Genomic DNA, 20254 nt, shown 5'->3' with positions numbered 1-20254 from the left:
AAAACTCTGGGAAACATTCTATCAAATCAGCATTGAATAAAAGTGTTATAACTTGTGGCCTTGTGCCCTATTAATATATAACGTAATGATACTATCAATTAGAGAACAGTAAATTATCGGCCGGATCAATAACGCATAAAACCCGTACAAGCAGTCTAGAGTCCTTATCGGTCTTTCTTCCTACCTAGCCCTGCCTGTTAAGTCTAAAACATGAATCTCAGCCTCGACGATTTGGATCATGTATTTCGGGCATACTGCGTTTTTATACAGATCAAACAGACCACATCACACGATGAAATAGGAAATACACATTTGTACAAGATCTAGCCAAAAGTGGCCGTGAATGTAGGAGACTGTAATTAATAGACTGGGCATACGTCATACTTCTGATTGGATGATTACCTATTCTGCTACTATGTTTAGTAGGGTTATGGAACCATCCTGAAGCTCAAAATTTTCTCTACATACACTAATCTCGGAGAAAAGTGTTCTTTCCATATTTCACGCATTTTCTCTCGTAATAAATTTGCTATGTAGAGTGAGTTTTTGTCCAACATTGAGTAATGGCCGAGAATTCCCGTGGTCAGAGAGTGTTAAAGAGTTAGAAGCGACAGCTGAACCTGGCGATTGTCAGAAGGTCTTTCAACTCTAAGCCAATCATAACATGAGTCTTGTATGAGTGGACGATTCTGTGAAGCTTTTGGCACTCCAAACACTAACATCCGCCGTAGTTTTGTAAAATGGGCGGTTTTGTGGAGAAACAGTTCAACTGATATACTATCCCATCAACATCTATCAGATTATGTTATCCTCCATAGTCAGTGGCGACTGATTCCCACGGACGTCCAACTCGTAAGAAGCGATAAACCCACAGGCCTAGGTGACTTGCTCCTTGGCCATTTTAAGAATAGTGAATAACTCCTGACCAGGGAAACGACCGAGTTGTTTGCAGACGTTTGTCAATTAGCGACTGTTCCAAAGCCTTGTTATGAGATTACATTCGTCACTATCTTTGGAAACGGTCTACGTCACCTATGCCACAACTATAAGAAGATAAGTCTATTTCGGATCGCGTTCAAATTATTGACCATATCTACACCCTTTGTATAATATTAGAACACCTTCGTAGTTATTACAGACCAACGAACGTTGTGTTTCTTGATGTCAAGGCTGCCTCCGATTCCTTAGACAGGACTTCTCTCTGAGTATGCCTGAGGAGTTTAATAACATATTGAAGTTTCTGTATCAAAATACGATGTTAGCAATGTCGAGGTTCACTAACGTATGTCTGAGCATAGTGACGATAAATCAAGTCGTGTTATCATTTAAAAACACTGGCTTCATTGAATGGAACATGTACGTCAAATGTTTCAACGAATTTCATATTTTCCCGGCACTGTGATTGATTGAAAAAAGGAGAGTGTTGGTCAGTGTAGGATATAGTGTCGTGCTTTGAAAGAAGGTTGTATAGGACTGTTATTTGTCGGCAATTTACGATTCCCTGGTTGGAGTGCTAGAAACAGTGCAAAACAATAACTTGAGATGTTATTGGATATGTCTCAGAATAAAAACCACTTGCACTCCTACTGCAGTTTTCATTACTTTCATTGTGGAAGTGGAAGAAACTTCTTTAACTGAAAGGATTCATTTAGGTAGTAACGAAACTGCTCTCATTGATTTATGTATTTATTTTGGTGTCCTTTTGTACCGATTTCCATGTATTTAAGTAAATAAATTCACGATTTGTGATGTTTTCTTAACTAATCATTAAGTTGAATTCACGAGTCAATCTAAACAAGACTACCATTGAAAGCCTGGAATCATTGGACAGCTGTTTCGTCCTGGTATAGAAGTCTCCAGATGTGTGAATCCACGATCCTACACGTGTTACTCGAACATAGGATCTTCAGTTTCGAGGGCGAACACTTAACTTCTAGGATGAAACGGTCTTCCAGTGCTTTCATGTTTTTAGGAGGATTAGATGGACTCGTGAATTGAACTGTTAAAAATATCACACTCTTCATAAATCCTCTTACTAATAGTTATTTTAAGTGTTTGCAAAATCTTCAGATAAACGAGTTTTTATCTTTGTTCAGATCAAAGTGTTTTAAATTGTGAAATAAATTGGCGTTAAGTTTACTGTCTTCTTATTAACCTAATGTAAATCACAATGGTGTTTCCCTGTTCCAAAATACGTAGTAGCCTCATAGTTACAAAAATGTTTCGATATTTGACACCTAGTTCATTTGACTGAAACTAACCAACTGTTAAATACAAATCAAATTGTTTATCTTCGGACAATATTCATCACTGAACGTTCGGTAAGACAAATACAAAAATTTAATCTGGTTGGTGATTTTTGAGCAAGATTTTCTTCTACGGGATGGGGTTGCCGACCTCATACCCAACCCTCCTCCGGGCTTGAGACTGGCAGTAACTCAAGAAGAGCTACAGGCGGAGTCAAACAAGACTATCTTCTCTCCCCTTCCTTTTTCTGGTGGTTAACTGGATAATGAAGATTTCAACATTTCGAGGTAAAGACGGAATGCAATGCAGAGCTTGGATACAACTAGACGGTTTGGACTTTGCAGGTGACCAAGCCCTCCTATTCCATACACAAGAATAAATGCAGATGAAGGCGACTAGTGTAGCAGCAGCTTTTACATCAGTAGACCTCAACATATACAAAAGAAAAAGCAAGATCTCGAAACACAACACGGAGAACACCAACCCAATTACACTTAGTGGTGAAACCCTGGAAGATGTGGAATCCTTCAAATACCTGGGAATTTTCATCGATGAACAAAGAGGATCAGATGCGGACGTAAAGGCGAGAATTCGCAAGGCAAGGGCCTCATTCCTACAGTTGATGAACAAATGGAACTGAAAACAACTGTCAAACAATATCAAAGTCAGAATTTTCAATACGAATGTCAAAACAGCCTTAATGTACGAAGCTGAAACCTGGCGAATTACTACAACCATCACCAAGAACGTTCAAATATTTATAAATAGTTGTCTACTCAAGATACCCAACATCCATTGCCCGGAGACCATCAGCAACAGTCTACTGTAAGAGAGAATAAACCAGCTTCCAGCTGAAGAGGAAATTGGGAAAAGACGATGGAAATGGATAAGACATACATTACGGAAATCACCAAACTACATCACGAGGCAAGCGCGCACTTGGGACCCTGAAGGGAAACGGGAAAGAGAAAGGCCGAAGAACACACTTTGTCGAGAATTGAAAGCAGACATCAAAAGAATGAATAGCAACTGGAAACAGCTTAGAAGGTTTGCCCAGGACAGGGTTGGATGAAGGGTGCTGAGGGGTGACCTATGCTCCTCCACGAGGAGTAACAGGAGTAAGTAAGTAACAAATCTTTAAATAAGAATATTCGGTAATATTAGAACGAATAAGCAAAGATGATGGTGGTTAACGCTTTAATCAAGGACGTATATTTCGTCCTATTTGGGACTGGCCAACTCAATGTAGATGCATTCTAGAGTTGATGTTCACCCCAGAACTATCCGAGGATCAGCCAAAACTGATCATTTACAGTCCTAGACATCATGAAGACGATTCAAGTAATCAGTACAACAAAGAATTAGACCAAATAGTTTGACAAAAATTGTGCTCCAAGTAGTATAATAAAGACACTATTTGTGAAGTTTATATTATAAGAATTCCAAACGTTTCGTCCAGCAAACTTGCCTAGAATTCTTCAGGATAATAATCCGATTCAAAATTATCAAGAAAATATTCTTCAAGTAACTGCAAGGAATTTTATTTAGTTTTGTAATTCATATTTCATATAGAAATATAAATTCAACTCCTTAGAAACACACACAAATCGTTTGGAAGTATTTCACAGGTAAAAAATATTTGAACAGCTGATTTAAGGGCTGAAAGAGAGGTTTATTATTTATTATATTCTAATTAATAAATGATGTAGAATTTTCACTGATTGAAATCATGAGTCAATTGAAGCTAGACCAACATGGAAAAACTAGAAGCACTGGATGGCCGTTTCGTCCTAGTACGGGACTCCTCAGTAGTGCGCATTCACGATCCCGCACCCCACGAGATTCGAGCCCAGGACCTATCAGTCTCGCGCCAGGTGCTTAACCAACTAGACCACTGATCCGTCATCCAATGGTGGTAATGTTTGACTTCAACCAATCCACGAAATTGTGCGACCATCTTCCATTGTACTGAAGTAGACATCTGTTTCTACCTGACACGGATTTGCTACACTGGTCAAGGCTTCTCACCAGAACTCTGAAAATTTTCTCCTGAAGCTAGTCACTAGTGAGCACATAGTAATTATCAGTTTAGGGGTTGTGGAGATTGTTAATTTTTTGATTGAAATTATGGGTTAATTGAAACTAGACCACCATGGAAAACCTGAAAGCACTAGACAGCCATTTCGTCCTAATATGGGACTCGTGGATGCGCACTGCTGAGGAGTGGTGGTCCAGCTTTAATTGACTCGTGATTTCAATCAGTGAAATTTCTAAAAATTTTCACAAAACCCCTTCTGATGTAGTATTGTTTAGATATAGATAAAGATTTCATTTCATTTTCTAATGTGAGGATCACCTTAAATTATACAAAAATAATAACGAAAAACTACGTTATCATCATTTGTTGATTATAATCAACTTAAATTATTCTGTTTTAATGTGAATTGTAATAAATCGATCAATCAATCAATCGGTCAATCAATCAATCAGTTGTGACCTTTCACCAATTTACAAAGAACACAATATTGAAGTAGTTAGGTTGTAACCTATGAAAAAGTTTATCATTATTAGAACAGCATATATAAGTGAACAATATTGATATCGATTAGATCTTCATCAGGCTTTACTCTAATGCACAGTCATGTATTTATTATGTATTTACGAAACTAATCAAGGAAATTTATCCATCAATGATGATAACAGTGGAATAGATTACATAAATGAACATGGTGAGTTAATAAAAATTGATAGTGTGATGATAATAACGGCTAGTAAGAAACCTCTCTTCTTAAAGTTGCAATTCAATCGAAATGTAACCAGTGAAGAGAATGTTTAACGCAGTCAACCTCTGTCTAGTGTACTTGACCCAATCTATGGTGATTCCTCAGCTCTGTTGCTCCATCACGATAGGCAAGCCCGGCCACCACGTCAAGGTAGCAACAACGGTTGAGAGAACACCAAGTGGGGAAAATCAAATGTTTTTGAGCACAAAATTACAAAACTTCTCAGTAAAATCTGAGAATCATAGACAACAATTTATTCGCAAAATGCTAATCAATTGTCTTAGACTTCATTGTTCTTTTATTTCCACATCAATCAATCACTGTTCTCGTTGCCTTATCTTAGATCTTTTTAACCTTCTGTCATCAGGCATTTCACTACCGATTGATTGTACATACTACTTATATCTATCAACATCAGTAGCATATACCATACTACATGTGGTTTACTGAGAAAAAACATTTAAAATATAAACTAAGGAAGAAACAACAATGTCAATGTGTAAAAATAAATCACATTTCAATGTACAACAAAGTTTATTATAAACAATGGTCACATGAATCTGATATGGTCAATTGACAACAATGTATTTCATTATAACATTTTCACTATACAATTCAGGCAATTTACTTGGTAATGAAAGACAGTTTCCATGTTTACCAATAGTTATGATGTAATCATAATTTTAGATATAAATATACATGACCATTCTATAGTTTTAGTATATAACCAAACACCAAACATTGGTCCAAACCAATATACAATAATATGATTCATTGGTTTAATATTACCAACACCCCATGATTGAATAAATGCACTGGCTGGATTTAAATACATTCCTGTCCATTCAAGACCTGGAATAAATAGGATAAACAAGTAAACATTAGTTTAATTGAGAAAAGATGTACTTTTTTTTTCTTTGGGTTAATCAACAATATATATGTCATCAATGACCCTATTGATTATATGAATTGCAATGTGTGCTACTTATATCGATATAAGTAGTATACAACGCTAGTTAAGAATAGAATGTTTGGCATCAAAAGGTTGAGAAGAATGAGAAGGAAAGAACAGGAAGAGAAAGCAATTGGTATTGAAATGCAGGGACAATGAAGTCTGAGACAATTGATGAAAATTTTGCAAATGAAGTATTGGAGTATGATGGCCTGCTTGAGCATCCGGGCTACCTGTTCCTGCCATCTAGATATTTCAACAAGTTATCTATTTTTGTTTGTTTTAATATATCGTTATGTCTGTTAAACGCATAACCTATTCTGCCGCGTTTCTGAAAAGTGTACAACCTTTCGTTGTCAAAGTTACAAAAAAACTCAATAAGAGACAATGTGGTTGCTGGCAATATACAACGAAGAGAATGCACATTATTCAGATGTTCATTCAGTGAACTGCTAACATCTAACTGGCGATCACTCAATATTTATCGCCAGGACCGACCAAGAAGAAAGAAACGGAAACTTGTTTGGAATACTTTGCGCTGAGAATTCTATATTGTACCAAAAATATAATATTGAATAAAGCTTATAATAATAATAATAATAATAATAATAATAATAATAATGGTGTGGTGTGTGCCACTTATATTGACATAAGTAGTATATGATGTTAGTGGTGAACAGAAGGTCTGGCAGCAGAGAGACAAGAGGATCGAACAGTAAAGAATGGAAACAAAATGAAATTTGTATAAAAGTGCAAGAACAATGAAGTCTAAGTCATTATGAGACAGTTGATGGACATTTTCCAAATTAAGCATCTACTTTATGATTGTTAGATTTTATTAACAATATGATATATTTATCATTAATGTTAGAAAACTTTTATATCTAGAGCTTAGATTCTTAATATACCGCTTATAACCTGAGCACTCGAGCGCTAGAACATTCCCAAGTAGCAAATGAGAAAACAGAAGACAAATGAAAGGAATGCTATTCCAAACAATGTCAATTATGGTACCAAACTGTCAGGTACTTATAGTTCTTAGTAAAAAGGAAATCATCATTATAGTCCTCCAAACCATATATAGGGGGTCAACAGCATTTATCCAATAGGGAAGCCTCACGTAGAGATTCTGTAATATTCTTCCAAAACATGATTAGATGGAAAATATTCGGCTCTTTCTGAGCTTCTTATGGCTTCCTTGAGTTCACCCATGAACTGTCCTCACAAAAACAGCCGAATTATTAATGAACACAATTATTTCATCTGTTTCTAATCACTCCATCAGCTCTAAATCAGGAAACTTTAAGCTCGTAACAAATATAAATCAGGTAAGATCGAAAGTCATATTACCAAATTAGATAAATTTTGTGTATTGTCTTTAGTTGATTATAACATTTATACCATAGAACATATCTATAAAAGTAAATATACATCATTTGCATTACATGTATCCCAAAATGTATTCATTAAACTGTGAGCTGAGACAGAAGTTGATCAATCATTCATTCAGTCAGTAAGCAACAACGTAAAACTTCGTACGTGCTTACGTATGTACGTAAATCAATTCCAGTTGCCATATCACATTTGCACTGAGATGCAGTTGTCGATTTGAACTCCGTAGTGGTAGAGGTAGTAAAAGTTATTCAAGGAGTATAAATGAGTGAAATAAGTTTTGATAGAGAAAAAAAGGGACATGAAGAATTCAGGAGATTAGAATTTGGGAGAACACAAAGAGGAGATGCAGGTGCGTCATTGCAAACGATTTTGAGCCATGTCATCCAAGGTCTTTAACCATAGGCTGACATCGTCTCGCGGATAATAAATAGGTAGTCTACACTTACCCATATGGCTCAGTCCACTTGTCAGCGACTTCATGGATTTGTGCCATGTTTTGATCTGGCCGCCCCTAACTTTCTTCCAACCTACTTCTACACCATAAAACATTGCATCTCGGGGCAGTCGGTCGTTGGGCATACGTACCACGTGTCCCAGCCATCTCAACTGATGGAGTTTCACTACGTCATCAATTGATTTGCCATCCTTACCTAGTACCCGTTTCCTAACAACTGCGTTACTTACTCGGTGGTTCCAGGATATAAGAGCAATGTTTCGAAGACACCTATGATCAAATACTAGTAACCTACGAATATCCTCTACTCTTACCGGCCATGTTTCACTGCCATAAAGTAGGACGGAACGAACTGCTGCTCAGTAAACACGTCCTTTGGTTGATAGACGGATATCTCGCCTACGCCATAAATGACGCAAGTTGGCAAAAGCAAGCTAGTCGAGCCTTCTGTATCCATGCTGAGATTTCGTCACACACCAGACCACAAGGGTTGATGAGACTCTCAAGATAAGTGAAGCGGTCGACACGCTCAACTACTTAGTTCAGGTGTCGATGCGACCCAATCCTGAAGTAACATTTTGCATTTAGAGGGGGGAAATCGCATCCCAAACATGCTAGCATTGTTGCTTATTGTGGTAAGAAGACTTTTCATTTTGTCAGGGTCTTCACCAAATAGAACTATACCTAACCAATACCTGTATACATATTGTGTAGAGAATATCAACATCATGTCTAATATCATATAAATTACTACTGATTTCACTATTAAAAATATGTATTGTCTGATTAGACTAAATGTTTATGAGATACTGTCGAATATGTGAATTTCAATCATAATCTTTTTGTCAATATATATATAAGGTATAAGTGTATACTTTTAATTGGAATTCAATTGGTAACCACATACTGAATATTACCCAAAACTTGTCATCAAAGATTATATCAAGCCAATCCAGTCAGAAAAAAGATATCCGAATACAAATTTATCAAATGGTTTGTATCTGTTAAATAAACTAGTGACTCTCTCTCTGGACATAATAACTCAGTGAATAATGTGTTAATGTTCAACGTGAAAAAAATGCTAAATCTGAATCACAGCGTGAACATCAATACTAAGACGAAGTTATGTTTAGTTGATCAGTTCTTAACACAGATGACATTGATCACCACCCAGTGATCAATCAATTGTGATTACATCTCAGTCCTATAGGAGATCGGTCGCCGCCTGGATAGCTCAGTGGTAACGTCTCTGACTGTGAAGTTGGGTAACACAGGATCGAATCCGCCAGGGAGCATCAGTTCTCTCAAGATTACAGGTACACCTTGCTGATGAGTGCCAAGAAGCACGAAACCGGGGTCCAGGGTTTCCTGTAGACTACCTCTAACCATCAACTAATAAAATATCTGCTTCATAAGTGAAATTTGTGTTAAATAACACAACTATACTTCAAGATACTTGAATTGAAGTTATTGACTGATGAAAGTCAGGTGAAATTCATCTCTGTTAAACTTCAGGAATTCAATTTTCCACTTATTTAAAGACCGAATATACCTTATTATCATTATAAATAAATAATATATTTATAACAATCTACCCAATGCTCAGTTTATTCAAAATTATCAAATCAAACCTTGGTAATGATACATACAAACTTATTATCATTGTTACAAATAATTAGTACCAGGCTTTAAAGCCCAATAAACGTGAATTAAGGAAATGCTTCAATTGAAAAATGTCATAGATCAAAAAACTTATTACTGAGCGTCATTTAAATTATTGAATTCCATATTTCATATGAGTGATTGATCTTATCTAAACAAACATTGAAAGCTAAGAAGTACTGGATAGTTGTTTTGTTCAAGTATGAGACTTCTCAACGGTTCTCATCCCTAACCCCATTGAGGATCGAGTTCAAGACCATCTGTGTGTCGGGTTAGAGACGAATATCAAAAATTAAAATGAGTGATGACCGGCGAATATATAGAATTAATCGAGGCTAAACACGTAAACCGCTTGTTTTCGGCCAAATGCCCTGAAGTTTAAGCACTCACTGAGACATACGATGGTTCCGCATTTGACCCCTAGTTAAACCATGGATACGCACCGTTGAGGTCCTTGATACTAGGAAGGAACTGCTGTTTAGTGTTTTCTGGCTTTCAGTAGTTATCTGATTAACATTAGTCCATTAACTGAATTATAAACATGATCATTGTAACTAACAAAAGTAAGATTCAGTTCATTGTAGTAATTATTTTGAATTTGAATAGATAATAACTGGTTTCTTAACTCATTGAATAAACAAGGATTTAGTGAGAGTACGTTATATTTTCAACATCATGGAACAAAAGTTACTACTCCACATCAAGTTTTATTTACCAATATAATCTATCAGGAAAAGGTGATATGACAAATCATTTGAAGAATATCAAATAGCTGAGCTTAGTCGACAAGAAGCTTTGATTCGCCTAGGTTAAGAGCTCATTGAAATTCACCAGCAAGGCATATTTGAAATCATTAAAGAAACTGGTGCTTCCTGTGGGATTCTCAGTCACGTCACTCAGCTTCATAGTGTGAGAGGTTACCTGTGGGCAATTTTGTCATAATTTGAGCACATGAAAAAATAATAAATTAATAAATTCATTAGATTGTAAGATACAACTTACCATAACCTATCAATGTAAGAATAATCAATAATCTTACAATATAAGAAATAATAAATTGTTTCCATGTTAAATCACAGGGATTCGACATTTGAGACACTGTCGATTTAACTGAATTTGTAGAAGATGCTGTTTGTGAAGTATATTTAAGACATTGTGAATTCCAACATTCTAATATACATGAAAATAGACTATTCAAGTATAAGTCCATAAAAGTTACAACCGCTTCACATAAGAATCCAATACTTACTACAACTTGTAAATCTGAATTGTAATTTATTAAAGTTTGAGGATTTAACATTTTTAATGCTAATTCATAACGTGCTGAATGGTAGATAGTTAGTTGTAATGACCACCAGTATACACATAATTTAAGTGCTATCGATGCAGATAGAAGTTGTAAAGTCCATGTGAAAATCATCCATATTGGTTGTGTTTGACCAAGTAAGAATCTTCAATATAGAGAAAAAGATACAAATTATAATTATAAACTAATTTAGGTTAGAAAGTCACTGAAAATCAAAGATTATTATACAGTTACTTTGTCCTAGTATGTTACTTCTCTATTATATCCATTCAGAACCACTTCAATAACTGAACCTCCAACCTTCAGATCACATGACAAGCGCCTAAACATCAGATCACTTAGTTGACGTTTGATATTTTTTGTTCTTAATTTTTATTAGTTAGAGAAGTTGAGTAACTAGATCATGAGTTTGATACTTTATGAGGTCGTGGACGTACACTACTGAAAAATACCATACTTGGATGAAGCAGGTGTCTAATGCATTCTACTTTTTCATGTTTAGTTGACCAGAGCTAGTCCATGACTTAAAACTTCATATTTAACAATCTCTTCAATATCCTATAGTAAAAAGTATCAAGAAACTTCCAAGAAGAAGTTTGACACAAAACTCAACTACATTACAAAACAGCTCATCATCAAGCTGATAATTTTAGTTATCATTTCTTGTAGATAAGCAAATGTTCAGTTTCCTCGATTAATTATGTGTCACCCGGTAGCTAAAAGGTTTTCTTTGGTTTAAAAACTCTATAGGTTTCATTATCACAAGGAGTTGTTCTTTCGGTAACCATTTCAGTCACTTATGAACATAAATGTGTTAACACAACTTTCCATAATATAGTCGTAAAATGAAATGAAATTAAACAGATGAATCAAATGAATGTAGTAACAATGATAGCCAGAAATAGTGAGCATCAAGAATATGACTTGAAATGACATGAAGAAGCATAGGTATAGAAAAATATTGTAATTGAAGATCTATAGGAAGATAAGGAGCAAATAGAGCTACAGCGTTGTGAAGGATTCTGAATGATGTCACCCAACGTTTCCAATCACTGTTCGACATTATTGCATGGACTTAAATCACGTAGTTTCCACCTAGAAACATGTCTCGGACCAACAGTTGTTAACCTTATTGACCGATCTAAAGTTTCAGGTCCTATTCAACTGGTGTTCTAGGAACCACATATGTACAAGGGAGTAAAATTCAAACCAGCCTATAGTTACACTTCAATGAAATATTCTAATATTTAAGTGTTCTAGGGAACTATTTTGTTCCAGTTTAAACTCTTCATCAGTAAACATGTAAGCCACGTAAAATGAAACATTTCAGAATATCACATGACCATCATCTAGTTCCATCCATCCATCCATAACGTGAGTTACTATCAAATGAATAATCTCCAATAACATTCTACTCTGAGATATCATTTCATGTAATAAGATTGACTTTTTAAAATCTATAGTTTGTATTTTTGTGTATCACTTACATTAATTAAGGAAATCGGTCTACAACCGAATATCATATGTACTAACTTAAGGAGATCTGTATTCAATGATAAACAATTATGTATGATATCGAATTCAAATTACATTATCTGAGAGCACACTAAAGAATTCTCCAAGTAACAAGCTCATAATTTCAAGATTTTCCAACAAGTATGATATTACTGAAAACGTCCAAATGTACACAATTTAGCTATCTATTACTTTCCGGATTCAATAGATCAGTAATTGACCCTACATAGTGATTAAATTTATTTATTTAACAGAGTTGAGCATAAGTATTATCACCTGTACCACGGATTACAAGGACTTCCATAAGTATCAAATGAAACAAACAAGCTTGAACGAATACAATTTAAAGCGATAGCAACCAAAAGACCCCAATAATCGAAAACTTCACGGACAATCCAACATTCTAAACTGCATGCACAAAGTTCAGTTGTAGCCACAGCATCTAATATGGCCAATAATAACTTTGGATTTGAATAAAGATGATTGTATATTGAATTTCTGAAATTTACAAATGGAGACTTAGCAAGCAACTTTGATATTACATTTAATTTAATGAAACTATTTGTGGATTCTTGAGTCGTTTGAGAAGTAACAGAGTTGAATAACTGAAATAGAAACATAAAAGTCAGTAGTAATTAATTTTATTTCTTTGTTAAATATGTATAAAGATCAGATGATTCTAAATAGTAAAATATATTTATTTCAATAGTATGGTAGTGTACCAAGCTACATATTTCATAAAGCAACTTAATGCATGTCAAAGGATGTTGGATCGAGACATATACGACTTCACTGATATGAATTCTAGCAAAAAAAAACGTTGAGTCGTTAAATATGAACAGCATTGATCACTTGAGTTTCATAAAGGACGAATTGAAACCTGAATATGTAAATGTCTCATTATTAAAAGATCAGATTTAAAGGATTCACTCATTGTTCAAGGTAAATCTTATAGAACCAAGAACAATTAACATGTACAATTTGCAGATAATCATTTAAACAGACTTATCAGATAAACAGATAGACAGATAACATATTACAGAGGTCACAACATAACCATCAATGGTATTGCAGTGAATAAGAACATCAGTGGATACAACCAAATGTTTTTTTGGACATAAATTACAGAATCACTTTATTTGCAAAGTTTCAATCAGTAGTCTCAAACTTGATTGTTCCTTCGTTTCCACATCAATCATTCTCTGTTTTCCTTCTCTTTTCTTCGATCTTCTTCATCTTCTCTACCACCAGACATTTAACTTTCGATTTATGATATATACTACTTATATCTGTCAACATAAGTAGCACATCATGGTATTATAAATTGTTAATATGATGCTTAATAACAGTATATTTTCTGAAATCAATCATATGATCATGTTCAAAAAATAGGAGAAGTATGTATACTTAATCACTGTGTGATTTTAACAGATAAACGTTAGAGTATATTATCACTCGAATAACAAGTGGTTATTTTTATGAATTCAGAGAATCAGACAAATACATTTGCCTCTTTTGTTCATGACTCGTAAACAACTAAGCAAAAGTTATTATTCAACTGAATTCAAAAAATACATAACTTAATGAGAAGAGATAGAACTAGATGTATCAGGGTCAACAAGACTAGATTTACACTATGCAACTTATACTCTGAAACCATTGATGATAATGACTTGATCATTGTTCCCATTGTTACCACATCCGACGCAGTCCAATCATATATGTGGTAAATCATTTACCTCTGTTTCTTATAGACGAAAGTTCTTACTTTCACAATTTTTATATGAAGACTTCTTACGTCTTTCATAGTAACCCCAATAAGGTGACCAGCTAATGTGATTGAATGAATATAAATAAACGTACATGCTGTCGTTTATTGAATGACGTGATTTTTTGATAGAATTGTGTCTTACACGAAACAAAATTCACTTCAGAATATTTGATTTAGCCATACACTCAATTTGGCTGCTTAACTACAATAAAATAAGTATGCTGGACAGTTAATTCCAAGCTTCTGAGTGTCAGTTTTGAATCCATGACAATTAATTCGAATTTAGAGATCTCAGCAATACTACTGGCACTGATCAAACTACAGTGTCATTCAAAGTTGTATACAATAATTTTTACTTCTTAAATTAGTGAACAAATGATCTCAGGGCGAGACAAAATTATATGAATGAACCAATCAGACTGAGGATAACAGGTCTCGGATTCTCGCATGAAATTCATTCACCCATTTGGTTAAATAGAGTCTTGGTATTATAGCTGACACTAGTTTGTGATGAAAACCCTAAATCTAATTCCTTACACTAATCATCAACTATGAATCATAATCCTTATTCTTCAAACTACTTTATGACCCTCATTTAGGGTAGACACCTTTAAGGTCACTTTAGTGTCACTCAAAGGTCATCCATGAATTATAGTCTCACCAAAGGAAGTTTATTTTATTTGTTTTAAATGTGAAATCGTAAAACAAGAACCATTTTTAAAAATAATAATATATCATTAAATAATACTAATATATGTCAAGTTACCGAAACTAATACATTTCTTATTAACCATGATAACAGAGTGACTATAGTCCAAAATAAAGCTACAAACAGTGTAGTTGCCACAATACTGTTATACATTGATCCTTCCACTTTAATTGACTCATTTGATTTATTCATTAATGTTATATCTGTCAAAAAATAAAAATTTTAAGGTTAAACAAGATCGTTACAGTAATAGACATTAATTTAGTGAGCTAAATTAAAATTTCTTCTAAAATAAGAACCTTTATGCGTATAAATCTATAGTCAGAATGATGTTTTGTGGAGATTATAGTAATTTAATAGTTGAATTTATGAATCGATTGAAGCTAGACCACCATGGAAAACCTAGAAGCACTGGATGTCCTTTTCATCCTAGTATGGAACTCTTCATCAGTGCGCAGCCACAATCCCGCTCCCCGCGAGATTCCGACCCAGGAACTATCAGTCTCGCGTACCGACGCTTAACCTCTAGACCACTGGGCCGGTATCCAACGGTGTTAATGTCTAACTTCAACCAATCCACGAAATCGCACTACCGTCCACCATTGTATTAAGTGACTCAATTGACTCATGAATTCAATTATTAAATTATTACAATCTCCACAAAACCCATCTCTGATTATAATCATCATATGCTAACTAGTGACTGTCTTCAAGAGTTATTTCTTGGAGTTCTAGTGAGAAGCTGTGACCAGTGGAGTTCAGTCAGGTCTGTTGTGAGATAGTAATTCACTTAAGACAATGGTGGATGGTAGTGCGATTTCGTGAATTGGTTAAAGTTAGACACTAACACCGGTAGATGCCGGCTCAGTGGTCTTAGAGGAAGGGCGTCCTGTGTACGAGCCCCTCGTGGAGGGCCGTGAATGCGCACTGATGAAGAGTTCCATACTGGGACGAAACGGCCATCCAGTGCTTTCAGGTTTTCCATCGTGATCTAGCTTCAATTGATTCATGAGTTGAATTATTAAATAAATCTATAAGTTAGCGACTTTTTGTTTCATATAGTTGTTCAAAAAGAAGTTATCATCCACTAAATCACTAACTATAAACTTTCTGAGGTAAAAAATGTTTAGTATTTCTTGGAGATACCGACCATCCCTCAGATTTGTTATTGTTTACAGCAATTTCTATGGAGCTTTAGTCATATAGCACAAATTCCGACTACATAACTGTTAAATCCACGTTGCTTATTACATTTACTTGAAAGCCGAGCAACCATTACAATCTCCACGACACAAAGTAAAGACAAAAGAGACTGGTACAAGTGAAGGTTTATTTCGCTTCAGAACATGGAGACGATCTTAGTCGAAACTACGTTCATTTATATATTGATTTCTACAATCGTCTGGATAATACTAAAAAAAATGCACAGAATTATAACAAATCATGTGTTGTATATCACGTTAATTTAATACAAATAATATCTTATCCTTAATAAACATCACATTGATGTAAATCAATGTAATATTCTTGTGTTGTTCATTTGTACCATTTAAACTTGGGTTAATTTTGATTTGGTTATTTATTCATTCTCTGAAGAAGTAGCCTACACAGAGTTACGAAACATCAAAAATATTACAAATATGTTATCTTATTTATATCAACCTATCCAATTCTCATTTTACTGGAACTTACCAAGTTAAACCATGGTAATGATATCCACAAGATCAATATAATAATGATTCAAATAGTACAATGAAAAATCAAACCGATATTACATTAAATAATCATCATATTGAATTAGAAAAGAAAGAAAATAGAAGTAAAGTTGAACAAGTATTACAACAACTTAACCACTTAATTTGGTGAGGCTGTAATTTATGAACTGACCAATCAGATTTACGATAACAGGTCTCGGATTTTGGCGCAAAATTCACTCATCCATTTGGATAAATAGAGTTCTGGCACTATAACTGATGTCAGTTCGTGATGAAAACCCCCAAATCTAATTTCTAACCTTAACCATCAACTGTAAATCATAATTCTAATCCCTCACACTGGTTTATAACCTTCATTTGGCCCTAGCTGTTAAGTGGACACCCTGAAGGTCAATCTGGTGTTGCTCATAGGTCGTCCATAAATTATAGTCTCACTCTTAATTTTTTACCGATATCATTTTCATCGATTGCACTAATGACATATTATAATAATTTACCTTGAACTTATAAATTAGATTCAGATTTATACTAATCGGTCTGTAGGTTTTATCTGAATAAATGAACTAGGTCTTGTAATAATAAACAAATAAATATACTAATAATATAAATGTGAAGAAAACTTTTTTTAGATTTCACTAGTCTGATGTATCTTAGCAAATGTTATAATTCAACAACAAAAGGAGTAAAGTTGTCATTGGTTTCTATTTAAAACATAAAGCATCATGAAATTATTTTCATTTTAGTGGATTTAAGTTACTTAATATAACTGTATAAGATATTATTGTCGATCTTTATTAGCTTTTGCTCTATAATCATTTGGCTACTAACATAGTCTTTAATCTTTGATCTTTGATTTTTCAACACTCAAAGAGAACATTTTCACATGAATTTAAGAAAGCTAACAAGTAAAAACAAACAACGATGGACACTTTTATAACTTTATTTCATTTATTTGAGCACTAGTATTCACTAAAGAACTATTTTCAGGCTGCCTCTTGATCTTTCTGTACACCTTTTGTATGTAAAAGTAATTACCAAGGATAAAAAGCACATTTTACATACACTGCTTACTGTTCTCACTATATTAGCGGCCACATCAAAAGATTATTAATACAGTTGTTGTATACATTTATAGATTGTATCGCTCATTTCCTCACACTCGTTGAAAATAACGCCTACTGCTTATTAAAAACTTTGGCATTTCAAGAAAAACTCATTTCGCTCGCTTATGCAACTCCCAAGGAACTACTATTCAATCACCTTAAGTGAACTAGTTTCTAATGTCGCGAAAGAGCAAACCCTCATAAAATAATTAGTCAGAATAATCAGTAGGTTAGGAAATTTATCCTTTAATTGCAAAAACAAACTGCCACGTGCAATTTTGGTGATCAACTTCATGTGTAGCTGTGAGAGTGATTTGTTGCAGAAATTAATATATCAGATCTGGAGAGAGGGTTGTTAAAAATGCCGAAGTGTTCTTTCCAAGATGCCGTAACTGCATGTATCAACTGTAAGGCGGTGAATGAACTCGGGTTTTAGTCGGTAAACATTTTTAGCATCCTGCCTAGTCTTCATGATGAAATACGCTCTCAGGGTTGATTAAAATCGCGTTTGTTCAATAATAATTCCTATCTCCATGGAATTATGAAAGGTGATTCATTATAAAATTGCAAAGCAAATCACAAAGGTGAGCACAAGTTTAATTCACGTTTATTCTTCGGTCAATATCACTAACGTAATTTGTGTGTCTTTCGTCGTGCCAAATGCTTTAAGTGTGATATAATGGAGCACATCCAGTCGATCTGCAAAACTGCTGTTTCTTTCGCCGCTAGTAATACTGGGCGTTGTGATTCGAATCCTACTGATTTGAGTAATTTCAATGATCATGTGTTGTCTCTGTTTGCAACTTAAAATTATTCACTTCATACTTAAAAACGATCATATATATCTATTGGTGTCTTTCATGATTTTGCTGTTGACATTGGCAGTATCAAGTGCATCATTTCGATTGAGAAGTTGAGATAATTAAATCCTAATGCAAGAATTATACCTACCAAAGATTTCGTTTCAAATATTACTGGTCATTAGCCTTTTATTCTAGAATGTTGTAATCTGTTTATTAAAAATGAAAAATCTTTAACTATAAATTGTAAATTCCTTACTACTGAGCGTGGACTCGGCTCTCTTAATTGACCTCTAGAAGTGGTTTGAATTATGTGCTTGATGACTTGCAAATTACGGAATTAGAGTGCGGAAAATTAGGCATGACTCCAGAGCTCCATCATACTCATATGCAAGCCAGAAATTTCAAAACCCTGAAAACAAAAGTCAGTGCTACTATTGCTGCAATGATAAAAGACCCAGAGAGAAGAGAAAAATAGTTCCTCAATGTTAAATTACTATATCGAACGTAAAAAACAATAACAAAGTTACTTAAACAAAAGGTTCTTCGTAAAAGAACTACTTTTCTACTATCCATGGAAGGTCTACTAAAACAGATCCATAAATCTGTGGATCACATGAGAGATGATCACAACAACTGAGTGCATTATAAGGACCAAGGTGGGTTCGTTTCAACTTCATTTTTAAAATTTGATACTAATTAGCATGTTACAGATCAGAGAGAGTCTGTGTACAATACACAGTCCGACGGACAAACAATGATTCTAAGAAGACGTTCAATCGACTACAGAAACTTAGATTCCACCTTAAGCTGTGGCGGCTGTTGTGTTTGCATGAACTAATGACTTTCTCCTACTTGATGTTTATCTGGTTTAGAATTTCAAATACAATACGTTTGTTTGTGCTCGCCTAGTACATTTTGGCTTAAATTGAGCTATTCCGGGAATTCCTACCTCGTATATTAGTTCGAATACTTCCAATTATCATATAGCACCACCGATGTACGTTTAAAAAGAGAGACTGGACTTTTACTGCAGAAAAACTGCAAGAATTAACACAGATCCACCTACCTAATATTATTATTACTGAAGCTGTCACTAAAAATGTATGAATTTATTTGTTTCATCACAGTTACGTGCTTTATTAACCAAACGAATATCAAAATGAATCAAATGGATTTTAATACAGCCGTCGCACAATACAGAAGGCCTTACAACCGTCATCACACCCTATAATTTTAAGTCAATTGTTCACATTATATAGTATGAAGAATAATGTCAAAACACGGAACAAAAAACACCTCATCTGTGACAGAAATGTAAAAGGGTTTTTAGAATGTCACCGTATATGGGCAAATAAAGCTTCTAAGAGAGTATAAAACATACTTGAGTTCACACTCGGAAACAGATACGTTCTAATAAAAATATATGAGCTGTGCTGCAAATAGGTGGCCTTGAAACAAATAATCACTGGTATAAAAAAAGGGTTTTAGAACAAGCATATGGTATTTTGATCGATCTATGGAATATACATAAGTCATGGATTGGAAATCTTCTTGAACAAAGTAAAACTAATAAATGAGATAAGGACTTAACGATAAATCTAAGCGTGGGTGGAATCTTGGGAAACTGTTATTTAAATAAATATGAACCTGTTAAGCTGACTGAGTTTAGGTTAAGGAGTTGGAATATGCATAAATACATGTATTATGTCACATTGTTGGATGGACTCGTACTAGGAGAATACACAGTATTCTAATCTTATACATGGAAGCGATAGAATCAATGACGAGAACTGGGGAATAATAGCTTACAAATTTTCCTGGAAGCCAAGGAATTATAAA

General features: G+C 34.4%; 1 protein-coding gene across 1 annotated transcript; it reads right to left on the bottom strand.

The window, feature by feature from the left end:
- Positions 1–5579: 5579 nt before the first annotated feature.
- MS3_00009703 (uncharacterized protein) lies at positions 5580–19947 on the bottom strand. The gene is made up of 6 exons (XM_012939260.3): positions 19797–19947; positions 18672–18824; positions 14852–14997; positions 12591–12919; positions 10496–10944; positions 5580–5882 (listed from the first exon to the last, which is right to left on the bottom strand). Exons 3-6 carry the CDS (start codon positions 14984–14986, stop codon positions 5695–5697), a joined length of 1101 nt encoding a protein of 366 aa, XP_012794714.2. The 5' UTR covers positions 14987–14997; positions 18672–18824; positions 19797–19947; the 3' UTR covers positions 5580–5694.
- Between the last annotated feature and the right edge of the window lie 307 nt (positions 19948–20254).

Source organism: Schistosoma haematobium, chromosome 7, assembly GCF_000699445.3.
Source record: "Schistosoma haematobium chromosome 7, whole genome shotgun sequence".
NCBI lineage: Eukaryota > Metazoa > Platyhelminthes > Trematoda > Strigeidida > Schistosomatidae > Schistosoma > Schistosoma haematobium.
Note: the sequence above shows the minus strand (reverse complement) of the source record. Positions and strands in the feature narration are given on the sequence as shown.

What these genes read in the sequence shown, in the direction of transcription:
- MS3_00009703 (XM_012939260.3), bottom strand. Translation starts at nt 14,986, where the DNA reads ATGAATAAATCAAATGAGTCAATTAAAGTGGAAGGATCAATGTATAAC. An exon ending in CCTTGTAATCCGTGGTACAG is followed by an intron (nt 10,945 to 12,590) that starts GTGATAATACTT and finishes TCTATATTGAAG; the next exon opens with ATTCTTACTTGGTCAAACAC. An exon ending in TCTTACATTGATAGGTTATG is followed by an intron (nt 5,883 to 10,495) that starts GTAAGTTGTATC and finishes TATTTATTCCAG; the next exon opens with GTCTTGAATGGACAGGAATG.